General features: G+C 40.6%; 1 protein-coding gene across 4 annotated transcripts in view; it reads right to left on the bottom strand.

Annotated features, from left to right (window-relative positions):
* Positions 1-22008, bottom strand: part of LOC148852063 (phosphatidylinositol 4-phosphate 5-kinase 7-like) — a 119317-nt gene that overhangs the window by 15589 nt on the left and 81720 nt on the right. For all 4 annotated transcript variants that reach the window (XM_088943435.1, XM_088943437.1, XM_088943436.1 and 1 more), the window contains exons 6-7: positions 12632-12742; positions 12351-12538 (exon numbers count right to left, since the gene is read on the bottom strand). In XM_088943435.1, the coding sequence (XP_088799561.1) occupies positions 12351-12538; positions 12632-12742 (299 nt within the window). The remainder of the gene's footprint in view (positions 1-12350; positions 12539-12631; positions 12743-22008) is intronic.

Below are 22008 nucleotides of genomic sequence, written 5' to 3'. Positions count from 1 at the left end.
GTTCAACACTTGGGGCCTGGAGTAGACAAGCTAAGTGCTCGAGCTATGAAGTGTATCTTTCTTGGCTACTCGAGGACTCAGAAAGGGTATAAGTGTTATAACCCAAAATCTCATAAATCGTTTGTATGCTCTGATGTCACCTTCTTTGAATCAGTTCCATTTTTCTCAGATGTCGGGGTCTCTTCTTCTCCCTCTATGGTTCCTCTTCCTGTACCGGTTGTGAACATCTTCCCGTAGCTCCCATTCCTATTGCAGATGCACATCATATGCCTGTTACTATTGAGAGGCCACCAATTACTCAAGTGTATACCCGCGGAAGTGATTTGGCCCCTCCACTTCAGCACCTGGTGACAGATCCTGCTACTGCTCCTTCTCCCTCAGATCTTGATCTCCCTATTGCTCTGCGGAAAGGTAAACATACTTGTACTTCTCATCCCATTTCAGACTATGTTTCCACTGCTCACCTTTCAGTTTCTCATTACAAGTTTATTTCATTACTCTCATCTGTTCCCATTCCCAAGATTGTACAGGAAGCCCTTACCTCCCCAGGGTGGCGGCAAGCCATGGAAGAAGAACTCTCTGCTCTACAACATAATCACACGTGGGAACTCACCACTCTTCCTCCTAGTAAGCACACTGTTGGGTGTAAATGAGTCTATACAGGGAAGTATCTTCCTGATGGTAGTGTGGAACGATTGAAGGCAAGGTTAGTGGCCAAGGGCTATTCTCAATTATATGGTGTGGACTATATGAAGACATTCTCTCCTGTGGCTAAAATTGATTCAGTTCGGGTGTTGATTTCATTAGCTGCTATTTATGATTGGCCTCTCGTACAACTTGACATAAAAAATGCCTTCCTACATGGTGATCTTGTTGAGGAGGTGTATATAGAGCAACCACCAGGGTTTGTTGCTCAGGGGGAGGTTGTTAAGGTGTGTAGGCTAAAAAAGGCAATCTATGGACTGAAACAATCTCCACGTGCATGGTTTGGCAGGTTCAGTGAAGTGGTGAAGGCCTTTGGGATGAAACAGTGTCAGGTTGATCATTCTGTGTTCAACTATAACTCAAAGGATGGGAAAATCTTGCTAGTCGTGTATGTGGATGATACTGTCATAACTGGAAGTGACAACAATGGAATTGACAGGCTGAAGAAATTCTTACATGACCACTTCAATATGAAAGATCTGGGGAAGCTGAAGTATTTCCTAGGAATAGAGGTTGTGAGGTCAAAACAGGGGATCAACCTACGTCAGAGAAAATATGTTCTTGATCTACTTGAAGAAATAAGGTTGTTAGGTGCTAAACCAATAGACTCCTATGGAACCCAATGCCAAGTTGAGTGTGGATGCAGGTGAAGAGTTTGATGATCCTGGAAGATACAGAAGGTTGGTGGGAAAGTTGAACTACCTGACCATTACCCAACCAGATATATCATTTGCTGTGAGTGTGGTGAGTCAGTTTATGCAACATCCCCGGGTTCCTCACTAGGAAGCTGTTCTGATAATTGTTAGGTACCTAAAGGGTGCTATAGATCGTGGTTTGTTATACCAAAATGGAGGAACTCTTGAGATAGTAGGGTACACAGATGCTGACTGGGCTGGCTCTATATCAGACAGTAGATCAACCACTGGGTATTGTACCGTCCTGGGTGGCAATCTTGTAACTTGGAAGAGCAAGAAGCAAACAGTGGTGGCAAGAAGTAGTGCAGAAGCAGAGTACAGGGCTATGGCCCATACCACATGTGAACTAGTATGGCTGAAGAACTTACTACAGGAGTTGGGATTCTCAATTGACAAACCCATGAAACTATACTATGATAACCAAGCTGCTGTTCACATCTCATCCAATCCCATCTTCCATGAAAGAACTAAACATATTGAGGTGGATTGTCACTTTATGAGAGAGAAAGTGATAAGTGGGGTAATAACTACATCTCATGTGAGCTCAGGAAATCAGTGGGCAGATCTCTTCACAAAGGGATTGTCTCGGGGAAGAATAGATTACATTTGTAACAAGCTGGGACTATACGATATATACTCTCCAGCTTGAGGGGGAGTGTTAGAATGCTCGAGTCAGGGGTATTTTGGTCATTCTAGTTTATCTTCTTGGAAGAGAAAGGTCTATTGTATCTGAGTTTAAGTTATGTGTCCCATCTTCTATGAGGGACAAAATAGTCTTTCTTGTAACTCTAAGTTTTTTGAATAAATTCAAGTGGGTTGGCTAGGAGGGGTGATTTTACATTCTCTCTTCTAGTCTGGCCGAACATTCTTCTTCTCTCCTTCTTTCTCTTTTCTTTCTTCTTTCTTCTTCTCTACTTTCACCTAGAATCTACTAGGGTTTACTCACAGGAAAAATTCATTTTCTTCAAATAATAAAACTATAAAGGAGTAAATTAGCTACTCAGCTTTTGATACGGATGTTTGCCGCTCTTATTCTATTCCTTCTATGAGTAGTTTTTTTGATAAATAATAAATCACATTTCATTAAAATCATGAGGAGATTACAGACCCTTGGGGAGGCACGAGTTGCTGCCTCTCCAAGACATGGAACCCACAAAAATGAACCAAGAAAAACTAAAACAAAGAACACATGCTTGCTACTATACCGCTATACAATTACAATTTAGTCCAAAACAGTGTATCCCTAACTGTCCCTTGTTTTGCCAAAGTATTTGCAAGGGCATTCGCTGATCTCCCCACCCATTGTACTATAACAGTCATGTTTCTTGTCAACCAATTTATATCTCTTGAGCTCATTCTTGTAGATCCAAGCGACCTCCTCTGAACTATTTAGCCACCCACCACTATCTTAGAATCCCCTTCAATCAACAACTGCTCCACTCCCAAATCTTTTGCAAGATGAACTCCTTGTATAACAGCTAACAATTCTGTTCTAACAGAATTCCGAACTCCCAAAGGGCCAGATAGAGAAGAATGACTTCTCCATTCTCATTTCTCAGAACTCCCAAATCAGAGGGACCTGGGTTGCCCTGGCTGCTCCCAACAAGGTTCCGTTTCAAAATACCTTGCGGAGGGGGGCCCAGTTTGTGAAAACCCTATCTGTTCAGAATGAGCAGCTTGCTACTACTGTCCAAATAAGGAGAAAAGGATGGAACAGTTCCATAGATTTTAACTAGTGTATTACTCTATTCATGATGCAATCCTTCAAGGCCTGGTTGCTCCTTTCCTTCTCGTGGAATATTCTATTATTCCTTTCTTCCAAAACTGTCCAATTCAAAGCTGCTCTTGTCTCCACATACTTCTTCCTCTTTTCTGGGGCCAAGAGAAGGTAGACGGGTTGAAAAACAAATTTATTTCTGATGGTGTCTCCCACCTGCACCCAAATAAGGAGAAAAGCCAAACCCAAAGCTATGCAATGACATCACAAGAAAGAAATAAACGATAACAGTCCTCACCGTGAGATCTGCAAAGAGTGCACCAGTTTGGAGAGATACAGAGAAAGGGTCTTCTCTTTTGTAGGTTATCCAAGGTGTTAACTTTCCCATGGCACACTTCCCAACAAAAAGCCATTACCGTAGGGGGGACTGGCCTAAACTAGACTTCTTTAGTAGGGAAGGCCTGTTGAGAGGAGGTGTTGCAAAGTGACATAAAAAAGGAACCACAAGAAAAGAACCCTTTGGGGTTAGGGGTCCAGATTATTTTATCTAGAAATAAGGAATCCAACCACACTTTATCAAGGAGGCAAAGCAAGTTTAACAGAAAATCAACTTCCTCATCTCTTAACCCTCTACGAAAACCAAAGTCCCAAGCCAAAGCCTACAGTTTAAAGAAGAAGGAAGGAAATTTGAGATACCTCATTTTTATACAACGAAATATAAAACAAGGAGGGAAAAAGATCTTTAAGAGGTAGATCTCCAAATCAAATGTCTTCCCAAAAATGAATAGAAGTACCAGAACAAATATCATACCTGACACAATTGAGGAATTGTGGGAGGATTTTATGGATTGCCTTCCAAGGTGTTGCCAAGTTATCCTTGCTTGATGCACCAGCATCCTGTCCATTCTCTGAGCAACCATGAATACTCTTCACTACTTCATGCCAAAGTCTCTCTCTCTCCAAAGGCCACCTCCACAACCACTTCCCTAGATAGCCACATTCATTTTTATCACATTCCCTAAACCTAAACCCCCTTCCTCTTTTCTTCTACCCACAATCTCCCATCTGACCAAATGATCTTTTATGCCTTCTCCCGGTTCCCAAATTAAGTCTCTCATCAACTTCTCTAGCTTCTTTGCTCCCCTAGGCAGTATCCTAAAGGTAGTAAGTAGGTAGGTTGTGAGAGTAGCTCTCATCAAAGTGACCCTTCCAACCAAAGATATGTAATTTTTCTTCCAAACCGCTAACCTCTTCTCAAACTTCTCTATGACTTGGGTCCAGAACCTACTCTCCCTAGGATTTGCTCCTAACGGAAGCCCTAAGTAGGACATAGGCCAGGAAGAAGTGGAGCAACCAAGACAAAGTGCAATAGCCTCAACCTCCTCATTTTCCAAGTTGATCCCCACTATGCATCTCTTTTCCAAGTTGATTTTAAATTGGAGATTTTTTCAAAGGCTTTAATCAACTCCTTTAAGTTCCCCACCCTCTCACTAAAGCCTCCATCATAGAAAATCATTAAATCATCTGCAAACTAAAGATGGATAACTAGAACTTGGTTTCTGCCTATTCTCCAACCCCTTATGGCATCTTCCCTATCAGCTCTAGTGATGATTCAAATGGATACGTCGGCTACCAAGGTAAGTAGGAAGGGTGAAAGGGGATCCCCTTGTCTAATACCCCTACAGCCTAGAAAGAAGTCCCTTACCACTCCATTTACTAGGATAGAGTAGTGACAGCTACTGACACAGCCCATCATCCACCTACACCACCTTTCCCCAAACCCACATTTCCTCAACACCTCTAACAGGAATTGCCAATCCACCAAGTCATATGCTTTCTCTAGATCTAGCTTACATACAAATCCTCTTTTCCTGACTCTCTTCATATCCTCGACACACTCATTTGCAAGCAGGATCTGATCAATTATCTGACGTCCTCAAATAAAGGCCCCTTGAGCCTGACTAATGATGGAGGGGAGGGCTTCTTTAATCCTTAGAGAAAGAACATTTTCTAGTATTTTATAAACACTTGTCACCAAGCTAATTGGCATGAAATCCTTTGGATGGATAGCATCAGAATTCTTAGGGATTAAGGCCAAGAAAGTAGCATTGATACCTTGACTAACCACATGCTTATTTGCAAACTTCTTAAACACATCACAAAGATCATCTTTTATTACCCCCCAACAATCTTGATAGAATGCTATTGAAAAACCATCTGGGCCTGGAGCTTTTCATCTATCCAAAAGAACACCACCTGTTTAATCTCTTCTTCCTCAAAGTTCCTTTCTAGCCACCTCATTTTCTCCTCATTCAAACTTGGCCAATCTACTCCTTCCATTTCAAGCCTCTGATTCAAGGGTCGTCTATAAGTTGATTTAAAATGGTCCACAAACCCCCTGGAAATATCCTCCTGGTTAGTGAGAACCTCCCCTCCTATCTCTAACTTCGCCACAAAACTCCTCCTCTCATTTGCCACATCATGTAAGAACTTAGTGTTTTTGTCATCTTCCTTAACCCATTTATGCCTTGACTTTTGTCTCCATCTTATTTCTTCTATTAGTAGTACCTCTTTCAACTCTTTATTTAAATGTCTCCTTAAATCTCTATCATTCTCATCCAACCCAGATTGGGTTTCTTTCTCGTACAACTCCTCTACCCTAGAGGTTAGGGTTACCTTTTGTTCCTCAATCCTTCCAAAATGATCCCTACTCCACTCTCTTATTTTGGATCTTAATTTCTGCAATTTCTTGTGAAATTATACCCCTTCCACTTTATTCCCCTCAATTCCTCATTCCACCAAGCTTTTACTTTATTCACAAAGTCCGGGTGGGTAAGCCACATGTTCTCAAATCTAAATGGTCTTGGTCCATTGATGAAATCTTCCAAACCTATTCTTATGGGACAGTGATCTGAGGTTACCTCTATACACCAAGTTTCCCCAGTAATTCTCCCATTCTAAGTTGAAGATGAATCTATCCAGCTTTGGCCACAAATGGGTTTCCTGTAGGTTAGACCAAGTAAATCTAGCTTGTAAAAGTGGGATTTCCTTCAACTCACAATCTGCAATAAAGCTATTAAACTTCCTCATGCTAGTCGTGATGGATCGTTGGGAATTGCTAGTTTCCTCAGAAACCGTATAACATTGAAGTCCCCTGCCAGACACCACGGGCCTACCCACAAACCCTGAATTGTGTATAATTCATCCTACATGTCATTCCTTTCCCTATAGTTATTGGAACCATAGATATTGGTCAACACCCAAGTGAAACCATCCACCACATTCTTGAATTTAATAGACACTGAAAACCTACCTATTAGCTCCTCCACTGCTTCTACTACATCCTCTTTCCATAATGTAACAATCCCTCCTGAAACTCCCCAAGATGGGGCTGAAACCCAACTAACTCCTCTAGACCTCCATATACTTCTCACCCGCCTTCCATCTAGTTTTGACAATTTTGTTTTTTGCAAAAATACAGTGTTAGGCTTCTCTCTCTTCAATAGTGTTAGACAGTGTATGCCCTTAGCTCCAATCATATAGATGTACAAACAAATTTATTGTAAATGAACAAAAGTACATTATTGTTTTATGTTGTCATTGGTATGTTTCTGTGAATTTACCCCTTAAACTGGACACTTATGAGACTCGTGTTAGTTTAGAATGTTCTCAGTCGTTTGATAGGCTTAGGGAGTTTATCCTGCCAAGGCTAACACTGATGTACTTCCAAAGAAGTTGGAGGCAGTTTGTCTCAGCTGTTAGGGTTAGACCCAAACAACATGTAGTGTGTGTTTGGTTGAAACACTGAACCCTGACCATTTTCCAGTTATGTCCTGGACCTTATAGATTGATGGGAAAATTTGGAAAGTTACACATAACCCCTAGACTTGATTATGGTACTGCATTGGGTGTCGAATTGGGCTATCTTTGATAGGCCAATCAGTAAGATCCATTATGGGTCAAAACCTGGGTATGTTGGAGCAGTTTGAGAATTCACTTAAGTGGGTGATCATAGTGATAGGATCAACCCCTTTGTCGGACAAAGTGAATGATTGAGACTGCACTCTCTCTGATGGAAACCTAAACTTCCGATAGTGGATTTCAATCATGTTTGAGATTTGGTTTTGCAAAATATTATTATATGATATATATATATATATATTGTTTTAAGAAAAGTGTTTGAAAAAGGTTTTAATTCCTAGGATCCATCCGAGTAGAGAGTGTAACACTACACCTTGCGGTCAGGGGAGAGGTCCTTCCCTGTCGGGCAATGCTTGATCATTATGGCTGAGAGGTTAAGTGTAAGAGACCATTAAGGGCTGATTACTTGATGGGATATATCCTAAGTCCATTATCCTTGGGTCTTCATAGGATGGTAGATTCAAGGATCATTTAACTGTAAATATTGGGCCCAATTTGAACCCATAGTGATGAGCTCAGGGGTTCATTGCGTTTGGTAGTGAATTTGGCCAGGCCATTTCACAGAGACTGTGCCAATCCCATGTGGGCTTATCACCTTGCAGTCAGGGGAGAGGTCCTTCCCTGTCGGGCAATGTTTGATTATTATGGGCTAAGAGGTTAAGTGTAAGAGACCATTAAGGGTTGATTACTTAATGGGCTATATCCTAAGTCCATTATCCTTGTGTCTTCATAGGATGGCTAGATTCAAGGATCATTTAACTATAAATGTTGGGCCCAATTTGAACCCATAGTGATGAGCTCAGGGGTTCATTGCGTTTGGTAGTGAATTCGGCTAGGCCATTTCACAGAGACTGTGCCGAACCCATGTAGGCTTATGTGAGGTAATTGTGGGGTCCCACGCCATACAATCAAACCTAAACTATCCAAGCAACACTCTTGGGTTGTGAGCCATATAGCTAATGGGCCAACAACCCATAATTAATATGATTAATTAAGTTGTCATGTGACATGGGCGAATCTGGGTTTTGGATATGGGTATGAAGCACCCGTTCTCTTAAGAGGACAAGATCTATCTCTTGATAGAGTCCAGATCCAAATAAAGATTTGGATAAATCTCCTAATTCGATTAGGAGAAGTGCTCCATAAAGTATAAAAGAAGAAGAGGGTGGACTGCTCAAGGACACTATTGCAAGTTCTGCTCTCTCTCTTCTCTTGTCGCCCAAGAAACCCTAGTTCAACCTCACTTTTTGGGACTGATAAAGATCAGTTCTTTCTCTGATTTTTGCAAGAAAATTTCAGAGAAAATTCGTGCTCACCTCCCTAGTTTGATCCAAGGATTTGGATTGCAATTTTGCTGAAAACTGCATTGCTGAACCGGCTTCAACTTCAAGCTGTTCCATCTTCAGTGGAAGCTGGTTTTAGGGACTGATTTGGGCATAAACTTCCACCTTGGGAGATACGTTTTTGGAATCCGTATCAGGTATACATCTCCCTCTTGTTTTGGTTTCAAATCTAATCCAGTTTTAGTGCAAGATCAATCCTAGAAAAATGCAGTTTTTCTAAAAACACGGAATTCGATTCCTATAAGGTTAAGAAAATTTTTGAAATTTTGCCCAACCATCTAGCATGGTTTGGCCATCCATATGGTGGATCCTAACCTTCAAATAGGTCCTTAATCACCCTCCTTTTACTTGCACTTCCCAATCCTCTCACATTCCAGCTAACTATTCTCATAGGAAAGAAGTTAATAAAACCCTCAACTTGTGACCAATCCTCTTTACTTCCCACTCTTCCTCCTATCTCCCCTCCCACTAAACTCTAAATCCCCATCAATATCACACAATAATCTTTCCACCTCAGATCTTTTTCTTTCCTTTTCACTCTCTTAAATTCCTCACCCTTCTCATTATTTGTTTTCAGTTCTCCTTCTCTGCCATCCCTTACACCCACCTGACCCCTCACATTAGTGGGACCCACATTTAGAGTATGTACTCCTACATCAAGGTCAAACTCTCCATTACCATCCACCTTCACCGTTGCACTATACCCTTCCTTTCGACTGAGCTCCCCAAACTCTGTACAAATTAGAGCCGAAAATTTATTTCCCTCCCCTCCCTTCACCTCACTACCACCTCCCAACCTCCTTCCTTTGCTTTGCCACCTAGATGGGATGCTGGTACACCTATTTCAGGCAAAACACACCTATCAGTAACTAAAACCAAATTGACATCGATACCTGGAGGAGGAGCAAGAGCACAATGGCCACTCAGGCTAGACTGTTGGCCAATTGCTAACGAGTTTGGTGTCAGTCCCCTACAAGGTAACTCCTGCAGAGTGGACATGGTAGCGCAACCACCACTGTCTTGCCTACATTCTTGAAAACCTGAACCCTATTCTACCCTTCCTAAAACACCCTTATCCGTGCTCAAGAGAGAGGTCCGTTCTTCTATATTTATAACTTGTTTGTGAGTCTTGAGGTTTTGGCTTAACTTTGTCGTCGTTGGGGTGTGAGGTTTGTACTACAAAATTAGCGACACCTTCACTTCAATCTTCCCCTGAGAGACCACTGCCAGTCCCTTCATCTTCAAGAAACAGCAGCTCCGTACTCAAGCTCCTTGTCTCAAACAAGTTTTCCTTAGCTTGCAGGTCCATGCTGACCAAAGTCGAGGTTTCATCTGAATCATCTAAGTTATAATCGCCACTGCTCTCTATTTGTACTGCCCACTCTCTATCTTCTAGCTTCTCCAAATCGTTGCATTTGATACACCTTGGATTCCTTCGCTCAGGGGTTAGGTGGTTCACCAATTTTGTTGGGAACCACTGAAGAGAACTGCTGGGATTCACATTGAGATTCAAGGTCTTCTTCCTCGAGCTCCAACTCTCAGCATCCTTCTATGAGTAATTCAAGTCTTTCTTTTTTGGTATATGACTGCTCATGTTTCTCTTGGCTTTATTTAATGTGTTCTCATAATGAGGTTCCATCTCTAAAATGGAAATTTTGCCAAATGGTTCTCACACAGTTTGGGGTGAGGATTAAGATTTTTAGATCTAATAATGTTAGGGAATACTTTGATGACCTAGCATCCTACCTCTTGGAGCATGGGGTTATTCATCAAAGTAGTTGTTCTCATACATTACAACAGAATGAAGTGGTTGAGAGAAAAAAACATACATATTGTAGAGGTGCCCAGGAGTCCTATGATATTTGCCTCAGTTCTTTGTTTTTGGGGTGATGTTGTTTCTACTATAGTCTTACTAATTAACTATATGCCCTTTTATTCTTGGTTTTTAGACCCCTTATGGTGTTTTGTTTCCTAAAGGTGAGTTGTTTCATATTCCTTTGTGGGTTTTTGGATGCACTTGTTTTATTCATATTCTTGGACCTCATCATAGTAAATTTGATCCTCAAAGCAAAGAAGTGTGTTTTCTTGAGTATGCTTAGAACCAAAAGTGTAATTATTTCTATGATCCAATGTCTAGGGGTTGATATGTTACTATGTGCATTACCATTTTTGAGTCTAGTCAGTTCTATTTTTGGTATTTCTTCTCAGGGGGAGTGTTCTCATATGAGGGTTGTTTCTCTTCCAATCTCTACCCCTTTGGTAGTTCTTGTTCCTTTATCAACTCCTCTTCAAGCTGCTTCACAAGATTAGGTGACAGTGAAAGTATGCCTCTTGTCCCTGTTGATGATTCCACACCCATTACAATTGAGGACACACCTGCACCTAATGACCTTGATCTTCCCACTGCACTTTACAAGGGGAAGAGAAAGTGTACCACCTCCATAGCCCATTGCATTTCCCACCATCTCTTATAGTTCACTTTCACCATCATATCGTGTTTTCCTATCTTCTCTTTCTTTTGTGTCTATGCCCATGAATATTAATAAGATTCTATCTAAACCTGAGTGGAAGGAGGTAATGTAGGATGAAATAGAGGCCTTGATATAAAAAATCAGACTTAGGAAATTCTTGATTTGCCTACTGATAAGGAGAATGTGGAGTGCAAACGAGTGTTAAATGTGAAGTACTAAAGCTAATGACAATAAGAAAGGTATAAGACGAGATTAATAATAAAGGGGTATACACAAATCTATGGAGTTTACTACTTGGAGACCTTTGCTCTTGTGGCTAAGATGAGCTCGGTTCGTGTTCTTCTTTCCTTGCCCACTACCTGTTCTTGGCCACTCTTTCATCTTGTTGTTAAAAATCCCTTCCTTAATGGAGATTTACAAGAGGAATTGTATATGGATCATTCAATGAGGTTCTACAATGATGTTGATGAGAAAAAGGTGTGTAAGTTGAATAAGTCATTATATGGTTTAAACCAACCACCTAGAGCTTGGTTTGACACGTTAGAGGAGCTTTGTTTTGGGTTGGCTATATGCAGGCATAGTCTGATCATACTCTCTTTTTAAAGAGGAAAGGGTCTCTCCTGGCAGTTCTAATAGTATATGTTGATAATATATATTTTTTTTGATAAATGAGTATATGTTGATAGTATTGTTGCCATAAAAAGTGACCTTGAGGAGATAGATGTGCTCTAAAGGTCCTTGTAGTAGGAATTTGGATCAAGAATCTTGGAGAACTGAAATACTTTCTAGGAAGTAGCCAATACAAGCATGGAATCTTCACTTCACTTCACAACAAAAGTATGCCCTATATCTGTTAAGGGAGCAATGTTCAAAGTATTGATACACCAGATATGAACGAACAGGTGTATCGGGTGTTTCGATGCCTCATAACCTTTTTTTTTTAGTTTTTTCTTTTCAAAATTGCTTTAGGGGGTTGGTTTTAGGCATGTTTACCCTTTGAAATCACTCAAAATCTGAAACACCCCTTATTTGGTTTTATATTGCCACAAAAATGATGGTTGTAATTAAATTCCTATATTCTCATTACTTCTTAAAGATATTGTTTTTGTTCAATGTCCATAGCCCTAGTGCCTGGTTTCATACTATACTTTTATAATTATTATCCAAAATTAGTTATATAGTAATTAGCTTAGTATTTATCACATAAAGAAATTCTGGGTTAATTATTGATATTTCCATTTTATTGTTTTTTACCTTTATTCCAGATGGTTACCTATCTACATGTTTCAGGAAAAGGATCCAATCATGTGGAACATAAATTGTGTGGGGAGTTTTCACATACAGTTCAATGCAAGACTATTTAAGGAGTTAAAAAAACAAAAAAAAAATCCCATGAAAAGAAAACATAGCTATGAATTGAGACAAAACCAGTCCTAATGGCCAATCAAAAAACATATTGCAAAAGATACAACCATGCACTGTTGTAATTGAGACGTACTTAAAAAGGGAATCCCGCAAGGACTTGTCCAAATAAAATTCATATTTCAGATCAAGATCTTTCAATGTGGTATTTTCATCAATATCATGTTCGTTTGTACTTCTTCCATGAGATGAGCCTTTCAAATCATAACGACGGTGAATTCTTAGTCCTGTGCAGAACATATTTCCCATGACAACAAATCGCACCTACCAAGTGAAAAGGAAGATAGAAAATGAAAATGGTTGAACACCAATCAAAAAGGCAACATACAAAATAAAAGGCACTTGTGGACAATATACCTCCCGTCCACCTCTCAATGTAATATGATGGAGCCCAAAGAATTTTGTTATGAGTGTGTTGTCATGCCTCTTTACATGTTCGTAATATTTTGGAAGCATCTTCAATAGAACCTAATTAATAAATTTATATGGTTAGAAACCTCCTAAGAATAATCAATTCAAAACAATGTTAACTATTCCTTTAGTCATACTACTATCCTATGAAACTTATGAAAATAGAAATTATAGATTTCAAGAAAGGAACCAACCCAATGGCTGGGATAGCAAAACTCACTTGAACCGAGTCAAAGAAACCAATCCATGGAAATGTCTCCATATAATAGTTTTATCTCCTTCATTAGATACAATGTGGTGAATGGTAACAAAATAAAATTCTGGACTGATTTTTGGTGAGGTGATTCCACCTTGGCTGTTTCCCTTAGGTTTTCAGCCTTAGCCTGAACCACGATGCCACTATTTCCTCCTGTCATTCTCTGTATCTTCCTCGAATTAGTTGGAATCTGAACCTTATAAGAGCTCTAAGAGATTTGGAAATCACCGAAATTTCTGAGTTGCATAATACCCTTGGGGAGGTTTACATTCAGCCCCCTCCCTTTGTAATCATCGTATTTGAACCCTTCACCCTTCCCGCATTTTCTCAATGAAGTATTTTTTTCGATGCTCCAATTACAGAAGAGCAGACCCCTTGCCTCTTTCCTATAAGAAAGTTTGGGTTTCTCTAGGGGTGAGCAAAAAAACCAAAAAAACCGAACCAACCGAAACCGAACCAAAAAATCAGCTAACCAACCGGTTGGTTCAGTTTCAGTTCAGTGTTTTTAAAAAACCGAAGGTACCGGTTCGGTTTCGGTTAACCAAAATAAAAAACCGACAATTAACCAAACCGACCGATATACATATATTTCTATGTATTTTATATATATTTATGTATATTATATATTTTATATTTTTTATATATTATAAATTAATAAATATGCATTATATATTTAAATATATATTTATAATATATTATTTAAAATATAATATTTTATATATATTAATAATACTTTATTATATATTTATATATTTTGATAATATATTGTAAAAACAAAAAACCGAAAAACCAATGAACCAAACCAGTCAATTGGTTAACTGATTGGTTTCAGTTCGGTTCCGGTTACCGGTTTTCCAAAAACCGGTACTACCAGTTTGGTTCAAGAAAATACCCTACGGTTCAGTTAACCGAACTGTGAGCACCCCTAGGTTTCTCACATTCCCTCCAGAGTCTACTTCTTTGTGTGGAAAGCTTGTTTTAAGAGAATTAATACTTATGACCTCCTCTAGAAGAACAAAGGCAAAAATTACTTTTCTCCTCATGTTTGCAGTTTATGCCTTAGTGATGGGGAATCAACAGATCATCTTCTCCTTCATTGTCAGGTAACTAGGAAAATATGGTATCATTTTCTTAACCTGATTGGACACAGTTGGGTTTTCCAAACAGATTGCAGACTTTTGGTGGTAGTGCCAAGGCAGAGGCCTCAGTAATAGAGGCAAAATCTTTTGGCAAATTGTCGGTCATGTAGTAATATGGAGTGTTTGGGAAGAGAAAAATAACTGAATATTTGATAACAGAGCGATATCATAGGAGTACTCAATTTAACATATTACTCACAGGTGTTTTTTGTCGGTTAGTACTTCCAAGCACTTCAAAGGAATCTTGGTAAATGATCTTCACAGAAATGTTGTGAACTTCCTTTTCTCCTACCCCAAACCTTTATTCCTCCCCCAAGTCTATAGCAACAGGAAGGGGTGATATCTCTTAATTTTGATGGGAGTGCTTTTAGTGATCCAGGGGTAGTCAGAATTGGAGTAATTAAAGGGAAGGACAAAAATGTTTGCTAGGTTTTAAGAGGACCGATTAAGATTGCCAACTCAAAAAAAGGCTGAAATTATGGCTGCCTTCACAGGCATTCGCATTGCCAAAAAGTTGGGTATCTCGCAATTAACTATCAGTAGAGATTCTGCAAATACCATCAAGTGGCTAGGAGACAAGGAGGGTGGCCCTTGGAGACTAGCACATTACCAGACCAAAGCAAGAGATAATTCTATGGTTGTTAAGTTGTGTAAGTGTAGGGGTATTTCTGTCTTTATACTTATGTTGAGGTTGCTGATCTGTAATATTATATTAGAACTAGTGTCCCTCACTTAAGTAAGGGCACATGTGTCTTTTCCATTATGTTAGTAATATAAAACATGTCTAGCTGAATGGGAGAGGTAATTTTTCTCTCATTCAAACCAGACTTTTCTTCTCTCCGTTTCTCCTCTTTTCCCTCTCTCTTTCTTTCTTCTTTCTTCTTCTCTCTTCTTGGCTGTTATCAGACTAACAGAACTCAAGGGCAGGCCGAATCATAGTATGGTATCAGAGCTCAACTAAGCAACTCGGATCTGCCCAGATTTCTGTTTTCTGCACTCAGTCTAGGGTTTTCTCTTGATTTCTCTGCCATCGATTGGAGATAAGGGAAAGGGCTGAAAAGGAGTGGTCGCCCTCTTCCCTTGGAGGTCTCTATGCCTCCAGTTGTGCTGTTCATGGTCGGTTGATGTGGCTTCTAAGAAGCCCTCCCCTAATCGATGAAGAGAAGAGGGCTGATTGTGTGGTGCAGTGGGTGTCTTGTGTGGTCTGATTTTTTTGTGTGTGTTTTGTTTTTCGGGTGATGAGGTAAGAGATTTCTATGCATATTTTTGTTATGAATCAAATAGGAAGTATGTTTCAGATCGTATGATGGGATTTGAGACTGTAGTGTGCTAAGGTTTATGCTGTTTTTCTGTGTGATTCGAAGGGGGAGTGGTCCTCATATAGTGTGGTGAGATTTCAGGTAATCGTGGGGTAGGGTTTGTGGTGTAAAGAGTGCAATCTTCAGCAATAACAAGTGCTGAAACCAGTGTGATCAGTGTGATTAAGTAATGTGCCGAATTCAGTAATAACAGAATTCAGCAATGAGAGATAGCAGTGATAGCAAATCTAATGTGATGATACCTACTGACTACCTAAATGTTCAAATGACCTCCATTAAACTGAATGGAGAGAATTATGTACCTTGGGCTAAATCTGTAGAAGTTTTTCTGAAGGCAAAGAAGAAGGTGAAACATACAAGGGAGGAGAAACCCTCCACTGATTCTCATGAGTATGATGACTGGGAACAAGAGGATGCACAGATTATCACCTGGTTATGGAACAGTATAGAACCCAAGATTAGTGTAAATTTCTTGTTTCTTGACGCTGCCAAAGATGTGTGGGACCATGCTAAGAAGTTGTATTCTAGTCAAGACAATACAACCAAAGTATATCAGCTGTATCAGGAAAACTTTAATCTACAATAGGGCAATCAGAGTCTTGAGGAGTACTATGCTAGTATGAGAAACATTCGTAATGAGTTGAATGTTTATCACCCCTCACTTTTGATGTCAAAATTCAGCAACAACAGAGAGAACAGCTTGATGTGACCCAATTTTTGGTGGGGCAAAAATCTGAGTATGAACCAGTGTGGGCTCAAATACTAGGAGGGTCAGCTCTCCCTTCCTTAGAAGAGGTGTTTGCTCGACTTCGGAGGACTTCCATTGGATCTACTGAAAACTCTAATGTTTCTGATAGATCAGCCTTTGCAGTATCAAGGGGCCGTGGTGTTAGAGGTGGAGGTCGGGGAGCTCAGTTTGGCCGTAGTGGTAGCAGTGGTCCGGTATATGGCCAGAGTGGTGGTGGTAGACCTACATATAACCATGGTGGTGGTCGTACTAGAGGTAGAGATTCAGGGGGAGCCCATGGCAGAGGACATGGCTCGGGTCCGAGGAGATGTACTCATTGTGGTATGGATGGACATACCATTAATTATCGCTATGACTTGCATGGTCCACCCTCAACTTGGGCCAATCATGCTATGACTAGTGACACTAGTTTCAGACAGGAGAGTTGTTCAGCTGATCAGATGCCTCCTACATCCACACATGTTCCCGGGAAGGAGATGGTGAGTGTTCCCCATGATGAGTATGAGAGGTTTGTCCAATCCACATCTCAGCAGAACATGGATACTTTCGCACACTCAGGTATGGCTTGTTTGGCATCCACACCCAATCCTTGGATTATTGACTCTGGAGCCTCCGATCACATGACTAAAACTCCAAGTGTGTTTTCTTCCCTCTCTCATTGCTCAACATCACATTCTATTACCTTTGCTAATGGTTCCACATCCTCCATTTGTGGTGTTGACAATGTTAACATGACCCCCTTATCTTTATCCTCAATTTTGTATGTCCCTAAATTTCCGTTTAACCTTATGTCTGTTAGTAAGTTGACCAAGTCACTCAATTGCTCTATTACATTTTACCCTTCTTCGTGTGTTTTTCAGGATCTCAAGACGAGGATGAAGATTGGTGGAGGGCATAAAGCTGGTGGATTGTATTATCTTGATGGTGGTGGAAGAACATCAACGACTCTCCAGTCATCTCTCTCTCCTTTCCAGTGGCACTGCCAATTTGGTCATCCTTCGCTAAAAGTTTTGAAGTCTTTGGTTCATTCATTGAGTCAACTTTCTGTTTTAGATTGTGAGTCATGTCAGTTGGGGAAACATCATCGTGTTCCCTTTAGTCTTAGGATTGATAATCGTGTGTCGAGTCCTTTTTCTTTGATTCATTCAGATGTTTGGGGTCCTTATAAAGTGATGTCATACAATGGATATAGATATTTTGTCATTTTTGTTGATGATTATTCAAGGATGGCGTGGCTCTATTTAATGAAAGAATGAGTGAATTGTTTACCATCTTCCAAAAATTTTATGCTAAGATTCGCAACCAATTTGGTGTTCACATTAACATTTTTCATTCCGATAATGGCTGTGAATATTTCTCTTCATCATTTCAAGAATACTTGGACCAACATGGCATTATACATCAGACCTCATGTACCTACACCCCACAACAAAATGGAGTGGCTAAGAGAAAGAATCGTCATCTTTTGGAAACAACTAATTCCTTATGCATCACATGAATGTTCCCAAACCCTTTTGGAGTGATGCGGTGTTTACTTCTTGCTTCTTGATTAATCAGAAGCCCACGTCTATCCTTGATGGTCATTCCCCATTCACTACCTTGTTTCCCACTATTAACAGGTGTATTATATGTATTGTACACAGGCTTAGTACCCACAGGGGTATTTTCGTAATTCTGTATACATATTGTTATGTACGGCCAGAACAGTATAAATAGAAAGCTTCACTCGACTAAAGCTAAGTTTGGTTAAGGCCTTAACTCAGTTGCCTCTTATTCTTCCTCCTCTTCTCCTTTCTTCTTCTTTTCTCCTTTTCTTCTTCTTCTTGGTCTCCTGCTCAACATGGTATCAGAGCAGGTTCGTCCAGGCCTAGAAAACAACTAGCTGAGGTCTCTCTCCTCTGCTGCGAAGGAGCTATAGTACTGATGCTTGAAGACAAGGAAGAGGAAGCTTTTCTAGTGCTGCGGTTAGTCTCCACTGCCGAGTAGGGCTCTGCTACAAGTATGTTGACTGTTCAACTTCCTAGCATAGGAAAAGGGTTTGGCTACATGTATTTTTGTTGGTAACTGGGTTGCTTCGGCTAAGAGGACTGTAGAAATCCATCCCAAATGTTCGAAGGAAGGCTCTGACCTGAAGGGGAGTTCGAGTTCATGACTGAACTGCCTATTGCAATCTGACTTGAAGGGAAGTTCGAGTTCATGATTGATGACTGTGCTGCCTATTGCAGGTACTGAGATTTTTTTTCTCTCTTCCTGTTTATGGCTTCTTGCATGATTGTTAATGTTCTGGAATCTGAGTAGGAACTGTTCCCCTTCCTCCAATTGTATGTTGCCCTAGTCTGCACTCTAAGGGGCTATTGATGAACCCTAGAACTTGAGTGACTGTTCGACTGCCCTGGAAAGTGAATATCAGCTGATTAGGTGTGGTGAATCACCACTCGAATTGCTGCTCCTACTATGTTTTTTTTTGGGCTGAGAAGCTGTATCAAAGTTGTGAACTGTAGGTCTTTCAAACCTGGTTACACTGCATGTGCAGTTCGTATAGTGTTTTGTGGACTCCTACACAGTGTAGGTGATAACCCCTAGTACTGCAGTTGCATTGTTTGTGCTTGGTTCTCTGTGGGGCCGAAAATCAGCAAGTGTCTTGTTGTGGACTGTTGCAGCTCTGTAAGATTGTGCTTTGGTTTTGTGTATTTCTGAACTGAGAATCATGAGTAGTGAAGATTCAGCTACATCCGGAATCTCCACAATGCTGAATGGAATGAGTGGGAACAATGATCTATCCTTCCCTATGGCTGTTGTTCCTCTTGACGGGTTAAACTACCTAGAGTGGTCAAGGGGGATCAAACTATACATAACTGCAAGGGGAAAAGTAGGCTACATAAATGGAAGAATCAAAGAACCACCTTCTGGAAATGCAGAACATGATAAATGGGATCAAGAGAACAGTATGGTTATGTCATGGCTTTTGATCTCCATGCAACCTCAAATAAGGAAGAACTTCATGTAGGCTGAAACTGCAAATGAGATATGGGATTAGGCAAAGTCCACATATTCTAAACTTCAACACTATGCCAAAATTTATCAACTGCAAGCAACTTCATCTACTTGTAAACAGGGGGAGAGGAGTTTATCAGTTTATTACTCTGACCTGACAACTGTTTGGAAGGAGCTGGACCATTACCAGAACATTGAGTGGAAGTGTGAGGAAGATGCAAAATTGTATAAGAAACTTGTCTCACAGCAAAGGGTGTTTGCCTTTTTACATGGTCTCTGTTTCGACTGTTGCTACAGTAGTCCGAACAGGAAGAGAAGAAGAAGAAGAAGAAAAAGAAGAAGAGAAGAAGAAGAAGGGTCTGTTGAAAATCTGATGGATTACCCATTCAATCGACCCCCTTAATCTATATTAGGTTCTAATCATAGTTACAAAGACAGAAATGACCTTACTTAAGTGTGGGGCAGAGTAACTCTAATAACACTGCCACATAAGCAAGTTACTTAATAAACAAAAGAAGACTAAACTACCCCTATTCGGCACCTCTTAACACTCCCCCTCAAGCTGGAGAATATATGTCATATAATCCCAGCTTGTTATATAGATAGTTCACTTTCCTTGAGTTTAGAGCTTTTGTAAACAAATCTGCCCACTGGTCACTAGAGCCCACATGTTCTGTATTTATCTCTCTGGCAAGAACCTTCTCTCTCACAAAGTGGCAATCAACCTCTATGTGCTTTGTTCTCTCATGAAAGATAGGATTGGATGAGATATGTAGTGCAGCTTGGTTGTCACAGTACAATTTCATAGGTTTATCCATGTGAAACCCAATTTCTTGTATGAGATTCCTCAGCCACACTAATTCATAGGTAGTGTGAGCCATGGCCCTATATTCGGCTTTAGCACTGCTTCTGGCTACAACCGTCTGCTTTTTACTCTTCCATGTCACTCACTGAGCCTGCCCAGTTTGCATCTGTATACCCAACTACTTCAAGTTTTCCTCCTGGTTTATACAATAGCCCACGGCCTGGAGCACCTTTCAGATACCTCACAATTCTAAGGATTGCATCCCAGTGAGGTATACGAGGGTTCTGCATGAATTGGCTCACCACACTAACTGCAAAGGAGATGTCGGGTCTTGTGATAGTCAGATAGTTCAGCTTTCCCACCAGTTGTCTATACCTTCGAGGATCTTCAAATACTTCTCCTGTATCACTGCTCAACTTAACATTTGGTTCCATAGGGGTCTCAGCCGGTTTTGCACCTAACAGTCCTGTTTCTTCCAATAGATCAAGGACATATTTCCTTTGGCACAGATTCACACCTTGTTTTGACCTGACAACCTCTATTCCCAAGAAATACTTTAATGTTCCAAGGTCCTTTGTTTGAAAATGATTTTGCAGAAATACCTTTAGTTTGTCAATCCCCAATTTATCACTACCAGTGATGACAATATCATCCACATAGACCACTAATAAAATCTTCCTAGCTTCTGAGTCATAGCTGAACACTGAGTGATCAACCTGGCATTGCTTCATTCCAAAACTCTTCACCACTTCATTGAACTTCCCAAACCAAGCACGTGGAGATTGCTTCAACCCATAAATTGCTTTCTTTAGCCTGCACACCTTACCACCCTCCCCCTGAGCAACAAACCCAGGTGGTTGCTCCATATATACCTCCTCCACTAGATCACCATGGAGGAAGGCATTCTTTATGTCAAGTTGAAGGAGAGGCCAATCATACATAACTTCCAAGGAAATTAGGACATGAACGGAACCAATTTTAGCCACTGGTGAGAATGTCTCCATATAGTCCACACCATACACCTGTGAGTAACCTTTAGCAACAAGTCTGGCCTTCAGACGCTCTACACTACCATCTGGCAAGTATTTCACAGTATACACCCATTTACAGCCCACAACATGTTTCCCAGGTGGAAGAGTAGTAAGTTCCCACGTTTGAGTATGTTGAAGAGCAGAAAGTTCCTCCTCCATTGCCCGCCGCCATCCAGGTGAACTAAGAGCTTCTTGAACATTGTTAGGTAGGGAAATAGAAGACAAAAGTGAAACAAACTGGCGATGTGATGCAGAAAGACGAGATAATGAAACAAAATTGGAAATGGGAAGGAGTGTGGAACTACGTTTACCTTTCCGTAAGGCAATGGGTAGGTCAAGATATGAAGGTTCAACAATAGGAGCCATGGGAGGATCCGCAGATGAGGTAGAAGCTGGAGGAGGGGCCGGTGTCGTTCGATGTGTATACACTTGTCGGATCGGTGGTCGTTCAGTGGTGACCTGCATTGGATGAGGAGATGAGTCTACTCCATCAACAGCCTCTAGAACTGAATCACTGACAGGAAGAGGAAGAGGAGGTAAGGGTGAGGACAAGGGTGCTTCATGACTGGAGAAGAAGGGGACAAACTCAAAATGTGACATCAGGGCAGACATAGCACTTTCGGGCAATAGGATTGTAACACTTGTACCCTTTTTGAGTCTGAGAGTAGCCAAGGAAGACACATTTAATTGAGTGTGCATCTAGCTTGTCTATTCCAGGACTCAGATTATGAACAAAGCACACACAACCAAAGACACGAGGAGTTAATGGAAACGGAGATAAAGTGGGAAACAAGATGGAGAAGGGGGACCGACCATGAAGAATAAAAGAGGGCATCCAATTAATGAGAAAACATGCAGTGAGTACAGCATCACTCCAAAACCGTTTAGGAACATGCATGTGGTGAAGCATAGACCGAGCAATTTCAAGAAGATGACAATTCTTCCGTTCAGCCACCCCATTTTGTTGAGGGGTGAAAGCACACGAGGTCTGATGAATAATGCCATGCTGTTCTAAATACTGTTGAAATGCA

Source organism: Nelumbo lutea, chromosome 5 (assembly GCF_056320005.1).
Source record: "Nelumbo lutea isolate HS-2025 chromosome 5, American lotus-T2T, whole genome shotgun sequence".
Classification (NCBI taxonomy): Eukaryota; Viridiplantae; Streptophyta; class Magnoliopsida; order Proteales; family Nelumbonaceae; genus Nelumbo; species Nelumbo lutea.
The sequence above is the reverse complement of the archived record's forward strand: the minus strand, read 5'-3'. Positions and strand labels throughout refer to the sequence as shown.